The sequence below is a fragment of the Camelus ferus genome, chromosome X (genome assembly GCF_009834535.1).
Source record: "Camelus ferus isolate YT-003-E chromosome X, BCGSAC_Cfer_1.0, whole genome shotgun sequence".
Lineage (NCBI taxonomy): Eukaryota > Metazoa > Chordata > Mammalia > Artiodactyla > Camelidae > Camelus > Camelus ferus.
In genome coordinates, this window is record NC_045732.1 from 77,908,531 (window position 1) to 77,927,372 (window position 18,842).

Below are 18,842 nucleotides of genomic sequence, written 5' to 3' on the forward strand. Positions count from 1 at the left end.
AGCCCGAGTCCTACCATGAGCAAACAGCAGACAAACCCAAAAGTGAGGACATCCCACCAAAGACCTGGCTTGCACTCTACAGAAAGGCTCATGTCATGCAAGGCCCAGAAAAGCAGAGGAACGTTTCAGATTAAAGGGGACCAAAGAGACGTGACAACTAAATGCCACGTGGGATCCTAGACTAGATCCTGGATCAGGAAAACAAAGCTATGAAGGACATTATGGGCACAATTGATGACATTTGAGTAAGAGCATAGATTAAATAATGTTATTGTATCAACAGCAACATTTCAGACATTGATAGTCACACTGTGATTATGTAAGAGCCTATAGTAATTATAATCGCTTACATGTGGAATCTAAAAATAAGGACAGAAATGAACTACTTATTATTTATAACTTAGATAATTAATTTCTTGAATACGTGTAAGCCCATTTGACTGTCCTTTATGATTGGATTACTGCATTCTGTTGATTTTTATTTTGCGGTTGGCTTTATTCCTTTGATAACTATGTAGGTTTAAAAAGCTAATACTTACCTGGCTGGGGAGATACCATGATCATGAAGGTGGTTTTCCCAGGGCAAGGTTCATCCATTGCAGTTCGGATGTGCTGACCCCTGTGATTTCCCCAAATGTGGGAAACTCGACTGCATTATTTGTCGTTCACGCTCTCCCCTACAAAAAAAAAAAAAAAAGCTAAAGCTCTAAACTGTTCTTAGAAACAATGAACAGTACATATATATAAATGAAAAAAAGAAATATCCAGAATAGATAAATCCCCCCCAAAAGATCCTATAGTAATTATACAGTAATTATGCTTATGTTTTGAAATACAGAGTGACATATTTAGTAGTAAAGGGGCAAGGTGTATGCAACTTACTTAGACATACTTCAGAAAAATATTTTTATATATAATAAACATATAATATATGCACACACATGTGAGAGAGAGAGAATGAGAAAGCAAATGGGACAAAATATGAATCTGGGTTAAGGGTACATGGGAGCTTTCTGTACTGTTCTTACAGCTTTTCTGTAAGCCTGAAATAATTTCCAATCATAAAAATTAAAAAGAAAGCAACCATTTCTATTCAACATTTGGCTGAGGGCATAGCCAGGGCAATTAGGTAACAAAATGAAATAAAAGGCATCCAGGTTGAAAAAGAAAAAGTAAAGCTATTTCTATTCTCAGATGACATAATCTTGTATGTGCAAAATCCTAATAAATCTGCCAAAAAAACCTATTAGAGCTAATAAACCAATTCAGCAAAGTTGCAGGATAAAAGATCACGACAGAAAAATTAATTGTATTTTTATACCCTAGCAATGAACAATCCTAAATGAAATTAAGAAAACAATTTCATTTACAGTAGCATCATAAAGAATAAAATATTTAGGAATAAATTTAACAATAGAAATGCAAGAACTTGTACACTGTAAAGTACACAATAACATTGAAAGAAATGAAAGAAAACCTAAATAAATGGAAAGACATCTGTTTAGATAGGGCTTTCCAGATTAACAGAACAGGATACACACATACACGCACACACACACAATTTATTTTGAGGAATTAGCTCACGCAATTGTAGCAGCAAAGCTGGAGGGAGACTCAGGCACAATGTCTCTGTTACAGTCTTGAGGCAGAATATCTACTTCTCCTGGAAACCTCAATTTTTGCTTTTAAGGTCTTCAATTGAATGGATAAGACTCAACAAGGGGAATATAGCCAATATTTTGTAATAACTGTAAATGAAGTGTAGCCTTTAAAAATCATATAAAAAATTTTAAAAAGAAAGAAAAATAGGCAAAGAACTTGAATAGACATTTCAGATTTCTTTGTATATCAAAAAAGATATCCAAATGGCCAATAAGCTCATGAAAAGATGCTCAACCTCATTGGTCACCAAGGAAATGCAAAACAAAACGAGATACCATTTCAAACCCACTAGGATGGCTGGAAACAAAAAGTCAGGTAACAACAAGTGTTGGTGAGGATGTGGAGACATTGGAACCCTCATACACCTGCTGATGGGAATGTAAAATGGTGCAGCTACTTTGGAAAGCGGTTTGGCCATTTTTCTTAAAATGTTCAAAATGGAGTTATCACATGTCCCAGCAGTTCCACTCCTAGGTGGAAGGGGAATAAAGAGGTATTCACACAAAAACTTAAAGACAAATGCTGTAGCAGCATTATTCACAACAGCCTAAAGATGGAAACAACCCAAATGTCCACCAGTTGATGAATGGAAAAATAAATTGTGGTATATCCAAGTCATGGGGTATTATTTGGCCCCAGAAAGAAATGGAGTCCTGATAACTTGCTACAATATGGATGAACCTTGAAAACAGTATGCTCAGTATGAAAGAATCTAGACACAAAAGATGTTCATTCATTTACATGAGAAGTTCAGAACAGGGAAATCTGAAGTCAGAAAGTTGATTACTGGGTGCCAGGGGCTGGGGCAGGAGGAGGGGCACGGGGGTGGTTGAGGGACAGACTGGGTAGTGACTGCTAATGGGCACATGGGGGTTTGCTTTCCGGGCGACTGAACACTTTTTGGAATTGATAGTTGGGATGGTTGCATAACTTTGTGATCATATTAAAAGTCATTGAATGTTACCCTTTAAATGAGTGACTTATATGGTAGATGAATCACATCTCAATAAAGCTGTTTAGAAAGAAAAGGAAAAAGAAACCAAGGGAATGCAAAGCCCAGATTCAGGGCCAAGGCGGATGCTGGGGAAGGGGCCAGGGGTAAATGGCTGGATATTTGCAGGTTATTAGGCGCGGGCCCTCCGGATTACGGACCCTCACAGGGAGAGTGTTCTGAACAAGGACCCACGGGTCCTCGGCCGGTGCGCGCCTGTAGGGCCGGGACATGCGAGGCCGCGCACCCGCAGCAGGTGGCCCGGGACGCGCCTCGGAGCGCGTGGGCCGGGCGGGGCGGGGCGGGAAGGGGTCTGCGCGTGCCCGAGGCTGCCGCGCGCACCCGGGGCCCTAGGGGGTGTGGCGTGAGGGCGCGCGGGTCCCAGGGTTGCCCGAGGCAGCGGGCCGGGGGGAGGGGGAAAGGCGCGCGCCGCGGACGCGGCCATTGCGCCGGGGGAGTCGGCTCGCTGGGCCGGGACCTCGGCCGCTCAGAGAGGCACGGGCGGCGCCCTGGGCCTCTCCCCGGCCCTGGGGAGAAGGAGCCCCAGCCCGCGAGCCCTCCTGCTGGGCCCTCCCTGGGCGCCCCTGCTCGACGCGGTGGTACGGTCCGGATTTAAAAGGCCCCGGCGGCCGCGGGCCGGCCCAGTGTGTGGGCGGCGGCGGCGCTGGCGTGCGGGGTGTAGGCCGTGGGGCGCGGCGGCGGGGGCGCGCGAGCGGGGCCGGTGTGCGGCTCGAAGGCGCGTCCACGTGGCCCGCAGCCGGCCACCGGGAGCCAGCGGCGGCGAAGGGACAGGTAGGTGGCCACCATCCCCCGCCGCCTGTGCAGGGCCAGCCTGCTGGGCGGCTGGGGGGCTCCAGCAGCCGAGGGGGTCAGCTCGTCCTCGAAAGGGTCGGGCTCTGTCCCTGCCTCTCCGGCGCCGGCCCGACTGGTCCTTCGTGCCCGGCGCCAGTAGGGACGGCCTGTCCGTGGCCAGCCCCCTGCCTAATGGGGACCCTTTGTGGCGGAGGAGCGGCTCCTGCAAGGGCTGCTGTGGCGCCTCCATCCAGTAGGCTTTCCGTGGGTCTGCCGAGGGGGGTGCCCCTGGTGGGGGCAGGGCGAGCTGGGCCAGCAGCACCGAGCAAGGCATTGGGGAGCCGGCGCTAGAACCTGGTCTCTACGAGAGTCTGCTCCCATCCTTGGGCTCTGCTGGCAGGGTTATAGCAGAGAGATTGGGTGTGCCTTTGATGCCCCAAACTTCCACTTACAGGCTGAGGTTTAGGATAGGCACTTGGGCTGCAAATCCTGCCTCTCCAGGTCTCCCTCCCGACCTGTCCTATCCCCATTCTTAGGCTTTTATTCGTGTGCGGTGTGGAGGAGGTGAGGGTGGCATGAGGCCTGCCTTCTCTGTCTTCCTTTCTTCTCTGGCTGTTGCATCCAGGGGTCCAAGATGCGGACCTGACAAAAGAGCCCTGGAGAGATGATCAGTCTGAGCTGAAACTTTGCAGTTTCAAGCTGGGTCTGCGTCTTGTTCTAGTATATGCATATTTTCTTTTTTCTGTGCCCCCTTGGTTTGGTTCCCTGCACCCCACCAAGCTGGGTACCTTGTGTGTCCCTTGGGGCTTGGGCACTGCAAGGGTATTGCTGAGCCCTGCCCCGTTGGCTGTCACGACACTGCTCTGCTGTCTTTGCTGCCTGGAGCTGGCTGAGGCCTGGGTGTGGCCTAGGAGTGAAGACCCAGCCAAGCCCAGTACTGCTCCTGTGGCCCACCCGCCCCCATCTCCGCAAGGTCTTGGCTGTATTTGAGAATGTTGCACCCCTTCCATAGGGCAACGTGGGCCCCCTTGCATCCCCCCTTCTCCAGCTGACCTCTGGATTTGGAGGGAGAGCTGTGTAGGGCTGCATGGGCATTTGTCTGGCTGTGCCCAAGCAGAGCCTGACATATGTCCATCTCCGTGCTTGGCTGTGGGGGCAGGCTCGACTTGGCTTTGTGTTGCAGCCAGGAGGCCAGATAGCAGGCTCCTGGTCAGCCAGCAGAGGGAGGCCCTTGGGGTGAGGAGGCAGCTGGGGCCAGGAACGTGGATGTGGAGTCCCTTGGTCCCTTCTGGTCTCAGGCTTTGATGCCTCTGCCCTCTGCCCCGGGGTTGTGTCCTAACAGTCCCCCGCATTTGCGATTGTTCTCTCCCTACCTTTTCCCCTTCCCCCAACTAGGGTGTGGGGCGTGTTCCTGGCCTTGGCTTGCCTGCCATTTGCTCTTGTGTGCAGTTGCTCTTGTGTGCGGCCGTCCACCCTCAGCTCTGTGATCTGGTGTTTGGGTTCTCCTTCCAGGAGAGTCTCCCACCCTGCCTTTCCTGGCATCTGGCTCTGCTGCCCCCTTGGGTGTGGCCCAGCTGAGGCGAGGCCTCCTGGCTCCTTTCCAGCAGTGGGTGGGGGATGATTGATGGCCCCCAAGCCTGCCCGCGCTTGCTGCTCACTCGTGCGCCCTGCTGGAGGCCCCTCCTCTCCATCAGCCATGGTCACCGTCTGGGGCTCTGGTGTGGTGGTGGGTGAGTGGCCTCTACCCTCTGTGGCATGGCTCTCAGCCTGCCGGGGGCCCTAGACCAGGCAGGGTCGGGAGAGGGTGGGCATCCTGGGTTGGGGGCTTCTGACTCACACTCATTGTCTCTCCTCAGGCCCGTCCCTGGGTGCAGCCACCAGCCATGCCTGCTGTCCGCCTCCTCCCGCTGTTCCTCCTTGCTGTGGGGGGTGCCCTGGACAGCAGCAGGCCCTTCCCTGCTTTCTCAGTGACAGACACCACACTCACCCACCTGGCTGTGCACCGGGTGACGGGGGAGGTGTTTGTGGGCGCAGTGAACCGCATCTTCAAGCTGGCCCCCAACCTGACGGAGCTGCGGGTCCACGTCACGGGGCCTGTCGAGGACAATGCTCACTGCTACCCGCCTCCCAGCATGCGTGTGTGCGCCCACCGCCTGGCGCCTGTGGACAATGTGAACAAGCTGTTGCTCATAGACTATGCGGCCCGCCGCCTGGTGGCCTGCGGCAGCATCTGGCAAGGCATCTGCCAGTTTCTGCGCCTGGATGACCTCTTCAAGCTGGGCGAGCCCCACCACCGCAAGGAGCACTACCTGTCAGGGGCCCAGGAGCCTGATTCCATGGCCGGCGTCATTGTGGAGCAGGGCCAGGGGCCCAGCAAGCTGTTCGTGGGCACCTCCGTGGACGGCAAGTCTGAGTACTTCCCCACCCTGAGCTCCCGAAAGCTCATTGGTGACGAGGACGGCGCCGACATGTTCAGTCTGGTGGGTGAGCCTGCCTACCTGCGCACCCTCTCTGGCGACTGGCTGCCCTCCCCCCATCCCCTCTCTTCCCACCTACCTGAAGAGCACGAGTTCCCTCCTGACTTCACCTGTGCTGGCTCCCAGAGGGGACAAGCTGCTGAAGGCAGGAGGACAGGCTGGGCCATGGGAAGGCCCTCTGGAGCCTTTCTGGCCTGGGATCCCGTGATTGTGGGGGTGGTAGGGGTGGGGGACAGATGCTGAGGACCACCCAGTGTGGCTAGCAGGAGGTTGGCCATGGACGCAGGCCTTGTTCCATTCTCTCTCCCCATTCTGCTCCCTAGGTGTACCAGGATGAGTTTGTCTCTTCTCAGATCAAGATCCCCTCAGACACGCTGTCCTTGTACCCAGCCTTTGACATCTACTACATCTATGGCTTTGTAAGCGCCTCTTTCGTGTACTTCCTGACGCTGCAGCTAGACACGCAGCAGACGCTGCTCGACACGGCAGGCGAGAAATTCTTCACATCCAAGATTGTGCGCATGTGCTCGGGGGACTCGGAGTTCTACTCGTATGTGGAATTTCCCATCGGCTGCTCGTGGCGCGGCGTGGAGTACCGCCTGGTGCAGAGTGCCCACCTAGCCAAGCCTGGCCTGCTGCTGGCCCAGGCCCTGGGCGTGCCAGCCAACGAAGACGTCCTCTTCACCATCTTCTCCCAGGGCCAGAAGAACCGGGCCAGCCCGCCGCGGCAGACCATCCTCTGCCTCTTTACCCTCAGTGACATCAACGCCCACATCCGGCGCCGCATCCAGTCCTGCTACCGTGGGGAGGGCACACTGGCCCTGCCCTGGCTGCTGAACAAGGAGCTGCCCTGCATCAACACCGTGAGCCCTCACCCACCCCAACCCCCGGCCCCAGGTCGGCTGGCCGACCCTGGCGGTGGTGTGGCAGCTGGCAGCCGGCGGCTCACCAGCCTGTCCCAGGCTTGGCATGCCCTTGGGAATGACATCTTCACCCTGGAACACCCATGTTTCCCTCTCAGGGATCCCCCACCCCCTCTCATCCCCTGCATCTGCTGCCTCTCTTTCTTCCCCAGCCTGCCCACCCACCATCTTTCTTGGGGGGCACTATCTGTTTGTGGACCACCGCCTTCCTCTTCCTGCCCTTCCACCCTCCCAAGCCTGTTCCTCCTGCTCCCTCTGGTGGGTGCCCCCACGGTCTCTCTTCTCCCTGCTCCTGCCTGCTCTCCCTCCTCAGCCCCCAGTTTCCTGTGGGGTCCCAGGTCAAACAGGTGGTCTTGGCTGGTGAGGTGTGAGCTCCAGAATCTGCTCCCTTCCAGAACATGGGGTCTCAGGGCCTCTGTCCCGCTGGTGCCCCTGGGCTCTGACTCACGGGTACCCTTCCTGTTTCACCAGCCCATGCAGATAAATGGAAACTTCTGTGGACTGGTGCTGAACCAGCCGCTGGGCGGCCTGCACGTGATTGAGGGGCTGCCCCTGCTGGCTGACAGTGCTGACGGCATGGCTAGTGTGGCCGCCTACACCTACCACCAGCACTCAGTGGTCTTCATTGGCACTCGCAGTGGCAGTCTGAAGAAGGTGGGCCCAGAGAGCTTGACGTGTGGGGATTGAGGCAGATGTGGGACAGGGCTGGGGTCAAGAGCCTACACGTGAGCCCTCTCGCCCCTGAATAGGGCACGGCCCTGGGGAGGGGCACTTCCTAGGCGGAGCCCCAGGAGCCCAGCTGTGCTCCATGAGGGGCCACCCACCCTCCCCAGCGCCACTGCCCGCTGTGGCCTGAATTGCTGGCTTCCTGTGGCCCTGGGGTCAGACCAGACTATCTCTGGGTCTCTCTGCCAGGAGGGCAGGAGCTGTCATTGCTGGGTCCTCACTTGAATAAGCGAGGGAACAAATGTGGACCTAACCTCCTTTGCCCTCTTGTCTCCTCTTGGCACTGGGGCGGCAGTGCAGGCAGGGCCACAGCTGCTTCCCTTCCAGGACTGGGAGCTCCCCTGTGTTCTGAAGGGACAGGAGTCAGGACAAGCACCAAATTCTCCTCCTGCTCACCCGGGAGATGGGAGCTGCCCCTGGGGGACTGGGGGGCTCAGGGAAGGCTTGTGTAGGGAGCCACTGTGTCCTTGGGGCCTGGTCTGCTCCCCTCCTGGTCCTTCTTTTCCATTTGTCACAGTTTTATTGAGGTGTAACTTCCACGTCACACATTTCCCATTTATAGCACACATTTTAGTGATTTCACTGTTTGCAGTTACACAACCACAGTTACTATCTCATTCTATGAGGGAGTGATTGCCCTGAAGGCCCTCCCCTTTTAGCCGTCAGCCCTGTAGCCCGTCACCCCACTCTAGGCAGCACTCCCACCGCTCTGTCTCTGTCTCCTGAGAGACTTTTCTGGCTGGCTGTCCCCACCAAGGGCCTCCAGGGGGCAGTCTTTGAGCCCTCCTTCCCTGTCTGTGGGGTGTGGGATGTTGGGGGGCAGGTTGAGTGCTGAACCCCGCCAGGCCCCAGCTTCAGCTTGACTACAACCTGGAAAGTTCCCTGGCTCAGGAAGAGGACGCCTGGGTATTTGGGGTGCGGCTGTGGCCTCAGGCTGCTTTGTTCCTCCATGCTGGTCTTGCGGCCCAGGTGCGGGTCGATGGCTCTCAGGAGGCACACCTGTACGAGACGGTGCCCGTGGTGGACGGCAGCCCCATACTCCGAGACCTGCTTTTCAGCCCTGACCACCGGCACATCTACCTCCTGAGTGAGAAGCAGGTGGGCCCACGGCGGGCGGCGGCGGGCGGCGGGCTTGGGGGGTGGGGCAGGCGCTGATGTGTCTGTCCCCAGGTGAGCCGGCTCCCAGTGGAGACTTGCCAGCAGTACCCAAGCTGCCCAGCCTGCCTGGGCTCTGGAGACCCGCACTGCGGCTGGTGTGTGCTGCAGCACAGGTGAGGGCAGCCGTGCAGGGCGGGCCGGCGGGTGGTGACAACGGGCTTGCTGGCCCCTGTGGTCTCCCCCTCCCTCCCCGTCTACTTTCTCTAGCTAATGAATGGAACTGCTGCCCTGAGTAATGTCCCTGGGGCCCCAGAAGATGACGCTGAGGAACGTGGTTGCCTGGCACTGTGGGTGGTGCTGGCTGTCCCCCTTGTCTCCCCAAGGCCCCCACTGTACCCCTGTTCTGTGTCCTTCTGGGGCAGCTGTGGGATTGGTTCTGGCCTGACCCCATGCAGATGCTGCCGCAAGGGAGCCTGCCCAGGCACCTCAGCCCCGCGTGGCTTTGCTGAGGAGCTGAGCCAGTGCGTGCAGGTGCGTGTCCGGCCCAACAACGTGTCAGTGACATCGCCTGGGGTGCAGGTGAGCGGGGTTGGGGTGTGCGGCCTGTGTGTGCATGAGTCGGGGCACGCCCTGCCCTGAGTCCTCCGCTTCCCCCAGCTGACCGTGGCTGTGCACAATGTGCCAGACCTCAGCGCCGGCGTGAGCTGTGCCTTTGAGGAGGTGACCGAGAGCGAGGCCATCCTGCTGCCCTCCGGGGAGCTACGCTGCCCCTCACCTTCCTTCCAGGAGCTCCGGGCTCTCACCCGGGGGCACGGTCAGTGGGTTGGGGCTGCCTGGGTCGGGGGCATCCTCTGTCTTAGGCTCACTCAGGGCCACCCCTGGGCTCGCTGCAGGGGCCACGCGCACTGTGCGGCTGCAGCTGCTCTCCAAGGAGACCGGTGTGAGGTTTGCGGGGGCCGACTTTGTCTTCTACAACTGCAGCGTCCTCCAGTCGTGAGTGCTGGCCTTCGTGGCCTCACGTCTCTATGTACCCATGTGCTGCTTGTGCCTTGGGTCCCCTGTGTGTCCCACAGGGGGGACGGTCGGGGGCCAGGCCAGTCTTCTTGGTCTTTCTGAAGCCTCTCCCCTCCAGGTGCATGTCCTGCGTTGGCAGCCCTTACCCCTGCCACTGGTGTAAGTACCGCCACGTGTGTACCAGCCACCCCAACGAGTGCTCCTTCCAGGAGGGCAGGGTCCACAGCCCTGAGGTGAGGCGGGCGCCACACGCGTGTGTGAGGGGACTGGGCTCCGCGCGTGCGGGCCCCTGGCTTTTTTGCCTTTTCTGCCTTTGATCATTGTCTAGGAGCCTCCTCGATGTGGGGCTGGCCTGGCTGGGCCCGGACGGCAGCAATCTGTGTGCGGCTGACAGGCGTTCTCCCCTCAGGGCTGCCCGGAGATCCTGCCCAGTGGGGACCTCTTGATCCCCGTGGGCGTCATGCAGCCTCTCACGCTACGGGCCAAGAACTTGCCACAGCCGCAGTCAGGCCAGAAGAGCTATGAGTGTGTGGTGCGGGTGCAGGGGCGGCAGCAGCGGGTGCCCGCCATCCGCTTCAACAGCAGCAGCGTGCAGTGCCAGAATGCCTCGGTGAGGCCCCCGCCGCCCTCGGGGGTCTGGGTGGTGCAGGTCCAGGCATGGTGCAGATCTGTGCCCAGCAACTTGGTCTAGAAGCCTCAGGTGACTGCGGCAGGAGACTTCCTGAGTCTCCTGCTTGGGACTCCTGAGCTGAGGGGTCTGTGCACCTTCACTGGGGTCACACGGGTCCCTCCCCCCAGTACTCCTATGAAGGTGACGAGTATGGTGATACTGAGCTGGACTTCTCCGTGGTTTGGGATGGAGATTTCCCCATCGACAAGCCTGCTACCTTCCGAGGTGAGGAGTGAGCTGGGGCTGAGGAGCTTGCCTCCTCTGGGGCAGACTAGGCAGAAGCTGGGGCCCGGGCTGGCAGGGGGACCCTTGGTCCAGGCCCTTGGTGCCCCTGGCTCCCTGTAACTGCTTGCCAGCAGTGCCCTCTGTGCCCACAGCCCTCCTGTACAAGTGCTGGGCACAGCGGCCCAGCTGTGGCCTCTGCCTCAAGGCTGACCCCCGCTTCAACTGCGGCTGGTGCGTCTCGGAACACAGGTGCCAGCTGCGGGCCCACTGCCCGTCCCCTAAGACCAACTGGATGCACCCAAACCAGAAGGGTACACGCTGCAGCCACCCCCGCATCGCCCAGGTCAGTCTCCCGCTACCCGCCACCCTCTGGGTACCCATGAGTCTCGGCTCACCCTCTCACCTCCTGTCCTGTTCTGCAGATCCACCCGCTTATGGGACCCAAGGAGGGAGGCACCCGGATCACCATTGTGGGCGAGAACCTGGGTCTCACCTCCCGAGAGGTGGGCCTGCGGGTGGCCGGTGTGCGCTGCAACTCCATCCCTGCTGAGTATATCAGTGCCGAGAGGTGAGTGTAGCCCCATGGCCCTGGGGCCCCGCCCGCCGCGCCGGACCTGACCTCCTCTGTCCCCTAGGATCGTGTGTGAGATGGAGGAGTCGCTGGTGCCCAGCCCGCCACCCGGGCCTGCAGAGCTCTGCGTGGGTGACTGCTCGGCTGACTTCCGCACACAGTCTGAGCAGCTCTACAGCTTCGTGGTGCGTAGCCAGCCCACCCCTTTCCCTCTCCAGCCCCTTCTGAGGGGGGTGCGGCCCAGACCCAGCCCCAGCTGCCTCCCCCCGCCTCAGGGCTGCTTCTCCCACAGACACCAATGTTCAACCGCGTGACTCCCAGTCGGGGCCCAGCCTCAGGGGGCACGCGACTCACCATCTCCGGGAGTTCTCTGGACGCCGGCAGCAGGGTCACAGTGACTGTGAGAGATGGCGAGTGCCAGTTCGTGAGGTGGGCCAAGGCCATCCCAGCCTGGGGCTGAGTATTGGATAGGGGACCGGCAGGGCCAGTGGGTGGCAGCCCTGGGCCACCGCCTCCAAGTGCCCCACTCACTGATGTAGGAGAGATGCTGAGGCGATTGTGTGCATCTCGCCCATCTCCACCCTGGGCCCAAGCCAGGCTCCCATCACCCTGGCCATTGACCGCGCCAACATCTCCAGTCCTGGAGTCCTCTACACCTACACCCAGGACCCCACCGTCACTCGCCTTGAACCCACCTGGAGCATCATCAAGTAAGACCGCAGGGGAGCAGGGCCCACCTAGCATAGAGGGGGCTGGGGCTGGGGCCCGCAAGCTCCTGTCCTGGGGCCTTGCCCCGTGACTGAGGCCTCAGGCATCAAGATACACCTCCTCTGAGCCTGAGCCCTCACCGGCAGAGAGGGCAAGCTCCTCCCGAGCACACGGCATTGGGCACCCACCGGTGGACCCAAATGGGGAGGTCCTGGGCCCCCATGGGCAGGGTGGGGGCAGTGGGGAGGAAGGCTGAGGCCCCTCACCCCTGTCCCTAGTGGAAGCACAGCCATCACTGTGAGTGGGACCCACCTGCTGACGGTTCAGGAGCCCCGGGTCCGGGCCAAGTACCGGGGCATCGAGACCACCAATGTGAGTGCCAGCTGCCTTCCTCCTGCCCCTGACGCCCTGCCACCTGTGGCCCCATGTGCCAGGCTGCCCCTTTTCATCCCTGCAGACGTGCCACGTGATCAACGACACTGCCATGCTGTGCAAGGCCCCTGGCATCTTCCTGGGGCGGCCCCAGCTGCAGGCCCAGGGCGAGCACCCAGATGAGTTTGGCTTCCTGCTGGACCACGTGCAGACCGCCCGCTCCCTCAACCGGTCCTCTTTCACCTACTACCCCGACCCCAGCTTCGAGCCGCTGGGGCCCTCTGGTGTCCTGGATGTCAAACCGGGCTCCCACGTCGTGCTGAAGGTGCCTGCGAGGTGGGGCACAGGGACAGGAGTGTAGGGAGGCAGGGAGCCCTGGCTGACCCAGCCCTCTACCCGCAGGGCAAGAATCTGATCCCTGCAGCAGCTGGCAGCTCCCGCCTCAACTACACGGTGCTGATTGGGGGCCAGCCATGTGCGCTCACTGTCTCAGACACGCAACTCCTGTGTGACTCCCCGCGCCAGACAGGCCGGCAGCCTGTCATGGTGGGTAGCGGGGAGGGAGGCCACCAGGGGAGCTTGGGAGTACTGTGAGGGTCAGCTCACGGCGAGCCTGTCCCCGCAGGTGCTGGTGGGCGGCTTGGAGTTCTGGCTGGGCACCCTGCACATCACGGCCGAGCGGGCGCTGACCCTGCCAGCCATGGTGGGGCTGGCAGCGGGGGGTGGGCTCTTGCTGCTGGCCATCACCGCGGTGCTGGTCGCCTACAAACGCAAGACTCAGGACGCAGACCGCACGCTGAAGCGGCTGCAGCTACAGATGGACAACTTGGAGTCCCGGGTGGCCCTGGAATGCAAGGAAGGTGCCTGGGTGGGGGTGGGGGTGCAGGGTGGGGGGTGGGGGGCCTCCCTCCTCCCTCCTCCCTCCTCCTGCTCTGCTCATTCTCACCACCCTCGGCCCTCCCCTCCCCAGCCTTTGCTGAGCTGCAGACGGACATCAATGAGCTGACAAACCACATGGATGGGGTGCAGATCCCATTCCTGGATTACCGGACCTACGCTGTGCGTGTGCTCTTCCCGGGCATTGAGGCCCACCCGGTGCTCAAGGAGCTGGACGTGAGTCCCCACCACGACCTGCCCGTGCCCCCCAGGGCCACCCCCGCCCCTCTGAGACAGCCTGTCCCCCGCAGACCCCCCCCCAACGTCGAGAAGGCGCTGCGTCTCTTTGGGCAGCTGCTGCACAGCCGCGCCTTCGTGCTCACCTTCATCCACACGCTGGAGGCCCAGCGCAGCTTCTCCATGCGCGACCGTGGCACGGTGGCCTCTCTCACCATGGTGGCCCTGCAGAGCCGCCTCGATTACGCCACAGGGCTGCTCAAGCAACTGCTGGCGGACCTCATAGAGAAAAACCTTGAGAGCAAGAACCACCCTAAGCTGCTGCTGCGCAGGTACTTGGCCGCCCCACCCCTGCCAGCCCTGCCCTGGGTAGGCCCCACCCTTGTAGCCTGGCCCTGCCTGGCTGGGGCCCTAGCACCTCTCTCGACCTAGGACCGAGTCAGTGGCTGAGAAGATGCTTACCAACTGGTTCACCTTCCTGCTGCATAAATTCCTGAAGGTAGGTGGAGAGGGCAGGCCGCTGGGAGGTGAGTGGGGAAGCTGCCGGCTGTCAGGCAGGCAGCAAGCTGTGTGCCTGCCTGCCCGCCCACAGGAGTGTGCCGGGGAGCCGCTCTTCCTGCTGTACTGTGCCATCAAGCAGCAGATGGAGAAGGGCCCCATCGATGCCATCACAGGCGAGGCGCGCTACTCCCTGAGCGAGGACAAGCTCATCCGGCAGCAGATCGACTACAAGACACTGGTGAGTGGGTGGCTAAGTGGGCAGGGCTCCGGGCCCAAGGGGACATCACCCAGAACCCTCCCTGTGGTCTCCCTGGCCCACAGACCCTGCACTGTGTGTGCCCGGAGAGTGAGGGCAGCACTCAGGTCCCGGTGAAGGTTCTCAACTGTGACAGTATCACCCAGGCCAAAGACAAGCTGCTGGATGCTGTGTACAAGGGCATCCCATACTCCCAGCGCCCTAAAGCCGAGGACATGGACCTAGGTGAGGCCTCTGCCCGCCTCCTGTGGCCGTGTTACCTTGGCTGGCATTTGCGCTCCCCAGCTGAGCTCTGTACCCTGAGGGGAGTGGCCCGGGGTCTCAGGTGATCCTATGCAGGACCCCAGAGCTGTCTGTGGCCTACAGAGTGGCGTCAGGGCCGCATGGCCCGCATCATTCTCCAGGATGAGGATGTCACCACCAAGATCGAGTATGACTGGAAGAGGGTCAACTCGCTGGCACACTACCAGGTGAGGAGCTGGAGGTGCCCTCACTGCCAGGGCCCCCGGGAGCCATGGCCCGGCCCTGCTGCTCCCCCTCTCACCCCCGCACCCAGGCCTTCCTCGGGGAGCATTGGGAGCTGCCCTGCATGGGCCCTGCCGGGTCTGGATAGATGGTGGCTCAGGCCCCTTGGCGTCCCAGCCTCCCACATTGCCCCCTCTCTATCTCCGGGGTCTCCAGGTGACAGATGGTTCCTTGGTGGCCCTGGTGCCCAAACAAGTGTCAGCCTATAACATGGCCAACTCCTTCACCTTCACCCGCTCCCTCAGCCGCTATGGTAGGTGTCCTCCGTGGGGTGATCTCTGCTGGCCCTGTGCCCTTCAAGGCTGTGTCAGCTGTCACTGGGAGTGCCCTGGCCGAATGGTCAGCTGGGCTCTGGCAGCCTTCCTGGACCCTGCTCTCGGAAGGTCTCCAGTTCCTGAGAGCCTTGAAGGGCAGTGGGCCAGTGAGAGCCGATGGGCCCCTTCGGCCTGCAGGGACCCGTGGCCAGAGTAGGGCAAGAGCCCTAAGGGGCACCCATCTCTGCCCCAGAGAGCTTGCTCCGCACGGCCAGCAGCCCCGACAGCCTTCGCTCTCGGGCGCCCATGATCACTCCTGACCAGGAGACAGGCACCAAGCTGTGGCATCTGGTGAAGAACCACGACCATGTCGATCACCGAGAGGGAGACCGTGGCAGCAAGATGGTCTCGGAGATCTACCTGACGCGGCTCCTGGCCACCAAGGTGCGGGCTGGCCCTGCACCACTGTGGCTTAGCACAGATACTTCCTAGCTGGGCCTGGGCCCTGGGGTTGGCCGGGCTGCCTGGGGAAAGGACCGTGAGATTGTTCAAATCACAATGGACTTTTCAAGGCCTTTGCTACGGGAACTCCCACCCACCCCAGGCTGGAGGCCGAGCCTCTCCCTGAGCTGTTGGCCAGCCAGGGAAGCCCTGCTCATTGCAGAATCTCTCTGTTCCCATCTGTCTTGCTGTGGGGACATCCCACCCTGGATCCCTCTCAGCCTGTGCCTTCGCTGCACCCCTGCAGGGCACGCTACAGAAGTTCGTGGACGATCTCTTTGAGACCGTGTTCAGCACGGCGCACCGGGGCTCGGCCCTGCCCTTGGCCATCAAGTACATGTTTGACTTCCTGGATGAGCAGGCCGACCAGCGGCAGATCAGCGATCCTGATGTGCGCCACACCTGGAAGAGCAACTGGTACTGCCTGTGCTAGGCCGCTGCAGGACCTCTGGGGATGGGTGGGCAGAAGAGGTTGAGGGCTTTGCCAAGACTCAGGGACTACAGTCAGGGTGACTGATGGGGGCTGGAGCAGTCATCCTGGCAGGAGAGGACAGAGGCCTGGCATCAGTGGGGCCAGCAAGCAAGTAGAGCACATGGGCATGATTCCGGAGGTGGGGGCTCTGTGGGGCAACTGGGCAGGTGTGGTGTCAGTAGTGGGGCCAGCACCCAGAGGTGGCCCCTAGCCCTCCAGGGCTTTGAGGCTGTGATACTGGTGACACAGAGCAGAGATGCTGGAAGCAAGTCCAGGTGGTCGCTGTGTGGAGGGTTGGGGTAGGAGGCATTGAGACTCACTGAGGACAGAAGGCCATTTACTCTTACTTCTCACTGCTTAAAGTCTGGCAGAAAATTAAAAGAAAAGGCTGCTCTCAGTGGCCCCAGTCGCTCCTGCTGCCTGTGGGCCAGACGTGGCCAGACAGTGGCTGTGGAGGTGAGCGCTGACAGGAGGGTGCTCCTGGTGAGACTGGGGAGCTGCGGGTATCTGTCCCTCTGTCCAGCCTGCCCCTGCGCTTCTGGGTGAACGTGATCAAGAACCCGCAGTTCGTGTTCGACATCCACAAGAGCAGCATCACGGACGCCTGCCTGTCGGTGGTGGCCCAGACCTTCATGGACTCCTGCTCCACGTCTGAGCACCGCTTGGGCAAGGACTCGCCCTCCAACAAGCTGCTCTATGCCAAGGACATCCCCAACTACAAGAGCTGGGTGGAGAGGTGGGCCCTACCCTGTGGTGGGGCGGGAGGTGGGGCCAGGAAGCCCCGGGGACACTGCTGCTAAGTGAGGGGGCAGGAGCTGCCTTCCCTGGGCAGGCTTGTGTGAGGTGGGCTGGCTTCAGGAGAAAGGCCCAGAGGCTGGCCTGGCCACCAGGGCCGGGGCTTTGGCTTCTGTGGCACCTGCAGGTGTGACCTACATAGGGTCCCAACAGGTACTACCGGGACATAGCAAAGATGGCATCCATCAGTGACCAGGACATGGACGCCTATCTGGTGGAGCAGTCTCGTCTCCATGCCAGTGACTTCAATGTCCTAAGTGCACTCAGCGAGCTCTACTTCTATGTCACCAAGTACCGCCAGGAGGTGCGTGCCACCCCCATGGGACCCCAGGATCTGGCTCTGAGGGTGCAGCCAGTGGCAATGGCAGGTGTTTGGTGGGCCTCAGGGACCCACCTCTCAGATGACTCACAATTCCTCCCCAGAACAGGCCCTTAAGCTAGCCCATCTGTAGATGCTGGGATTTGATGAACCCAGGAGAGAAGCCACGGGCTGGAGCACAAAGTTCTGGCTGGGCAAAAGTTGAGGGCCAGGAGCATGGGGAGGGGTGGGCTGACGGGGATGGGGTGGGGCCAGAAGGAGGGTGGGTCAGCCCATTGCCCGGTTTGTGGCTGATGTCAGTAAGCAGGGAAGGCAGGTGTGGGCTTCAGGATTGTATTCTTGGCTGGAGAGAACGTGTGAGTCAGGACAGGGCCCTGAAAACACTGAGCCCAGATGAGCGAACCAGGCTAGGGGTGGGGGCCATGGGCCACTGTAGAGGGAGAAGCGGCGCCAGCACTGAGAGCCCTGGGACACTCAGAGGGGGCAGAGAAGAGGGGCAGCCGGCAGCGGAGCGGAGTCCGAGGGGGTTGGGAGGGCCCCCAGGGCTGCGCTCGGGCTGTGGCCAGGAGGAGAAAGTGCTGCACTGGGGGAGGATTTGGGGTTGAGGAGCAGCGGGAGGATGTCTGCTGAGGCTTCAGAGAGGTTGCAGCCCCGCCCACGTGCCCAGGGCCCCGGTGGGGAGAGGGAGGCAGAGGGGGACAGCACTCCTGCTGGGGAGTGGGGGGGCTGGGCCGAGAGGGGCAACCCCTCCTCGAGAGCCCAGCTCGGGCCCTCCTCCCCCAGGTGCTCACCGCTCTGGACCGAGATGCCTCTTGTCGGAAGCATAAGTTGCGCCAGAAGCTGGAACAGATCATCAGCCTCGTGTCCGGCAACAGCTAAGGGTGGCGGAACCGGTGAGGAGGGGGCTTCTCAGTCCTGAGCCGTCTTCGCGTCCCTCCCGGGAAGGGGGCGTCCCACGCCTGGGTCTCGGGCTGAGCCCTGGGCCCGGGGCGCAGGAAAGGACATCGGGCCAAGATGCCCCCGGCGCCCCGGGTCCCCTTCATTAGTGCCTTGCCTTGGGCCCTGTGTGGGGAGGGGTGACAGGACTAAGCCCCCCACCCCGGCAGCAGCAATACCCCCCGCCCTCGTGCGCAGGCGTCGTGACGGCCCCTGACCCCTTTACTATTTATACCCCGACCACCTATTTATTTAATTTATCTCTCCTCACCATCTCCATCTGTGAATCCCCGCCCCCAACGCCCTCCCCGGGGATGCTCCAAGATACACGCACCTCCTCTCCGTGCGCCCCCTGGCTCCCCTGTGACAGTCAGCCTTGGCCTGGCCTCTGGCCCCTCACCCTGGCCGAGGCTGCCCCCCACCCACTCCGAGAGGGGGCCTGGGCACCAGCAGCACTCCGGGTGGGTGATGACCCCGAAGCTGCCCTCCGACGGTGGCTGTGCCAAGGGGGGGGGGGGGGCCGAGGAAGCCCCTCCGAGCCTCTCGGGGATGGGACTGGAAACTCCTCCCAGGGCCCTGTTCTCCCTGAGCGCCTCGGGAGCTGTAACCAGGCTCGTCCGTCCGGGGCCTGCCCCTCCTTCTCCGGGCCCTACCTCCACATCCCTCCGTGTGGTCTGCGCGCGCCCAGACCCTCCCCCTCCGCTGCCCTGTCCCGTCCTGGTCCTGGGCCTGCCCGAGGGGCCGGGGCCGAGGCAGCAGTGCCTTACTCCTTTGCTCTTCTGCCTCCTCTGAGGAAGCGGACCCCCGTCCCGCGGGCCTGGACACCCAATTTGCTCCTTTTTTCCTTCTTGCATGAGGATTTCTTTGTTCATGTAATTTTTTTTCCCCTCCAATTAAAGTTGCGAGAATGCAGCCGGTGCGCGCCTTTGTCGGGGGGTGGG

General features: G+C 60.3%; 1 protein-coding gene and 1 pseudogene across 1 annotated transcript; both read left to right on the top strand.

Annotated features, from left to right (window-relative positions):
- Window positions 1–531: 531 nt before the first annotated feature.
- Window positions 532–667, top strand: LOC116662294 (annotated as a pseudogene).
- Window positions 668–3,042: 2,375 nt separating this feature from the next.
- On the top strand, window positions 3,043–18,813 carry PLXNA3 (plexin A3). The gene is made up of 33 exons (XM_032474855.1): window positions 3,043–3,445; window positions 5,302–5,925; window positions 6,246–6,785; window positions 7,317–7,499; window positions 8,541–8,669; window positions 8,742–8,842; window positions 9,125–9,248; window positions 9,327–9,483; window positions 9,563–9,662; window positions 9,802–9,916; window positions 10,093–10,293; window positions 10,482–10,578; window positions 10,731–10,921; window positions 11,001–11,146; window positions 11,214–11,334; window positions 11,442–11,578; window positions 11,689–11,859; window positions 12,136–12,229; window positions 12,315–12,554; window positions 12,632–12,775; window positions 12,855–13,089; window positions 13,200–13,342; window positions 13,403–13,674; window positions 13,775–13,841; window positions 13,935–14,081; window positions 14,165–14,324; window positions 14,466–14,569; window positions 14,781–14,877; window positions 15,132–15,322; window positions 15,627–15,796; window positions 16,375–16,587; window positions 16,800–16,950; window positions 17,749–18,813. The coding sequence occupies exons 2-33, from the start codon at window positions 5,329–5,331 to the stop codon at window positions 17,842–17,844; spliced, it is 5,634 nt and encodes a 1,877-aa protein (XP_032330746.1). The 5' UTR covers window positions 3,043–3,445; window positions 5,302–5,328; the 3' UTR covers window positions 17,845–18,813.
- Window positions 18,814–18,842: the final 29 nt, after the last annotated feature.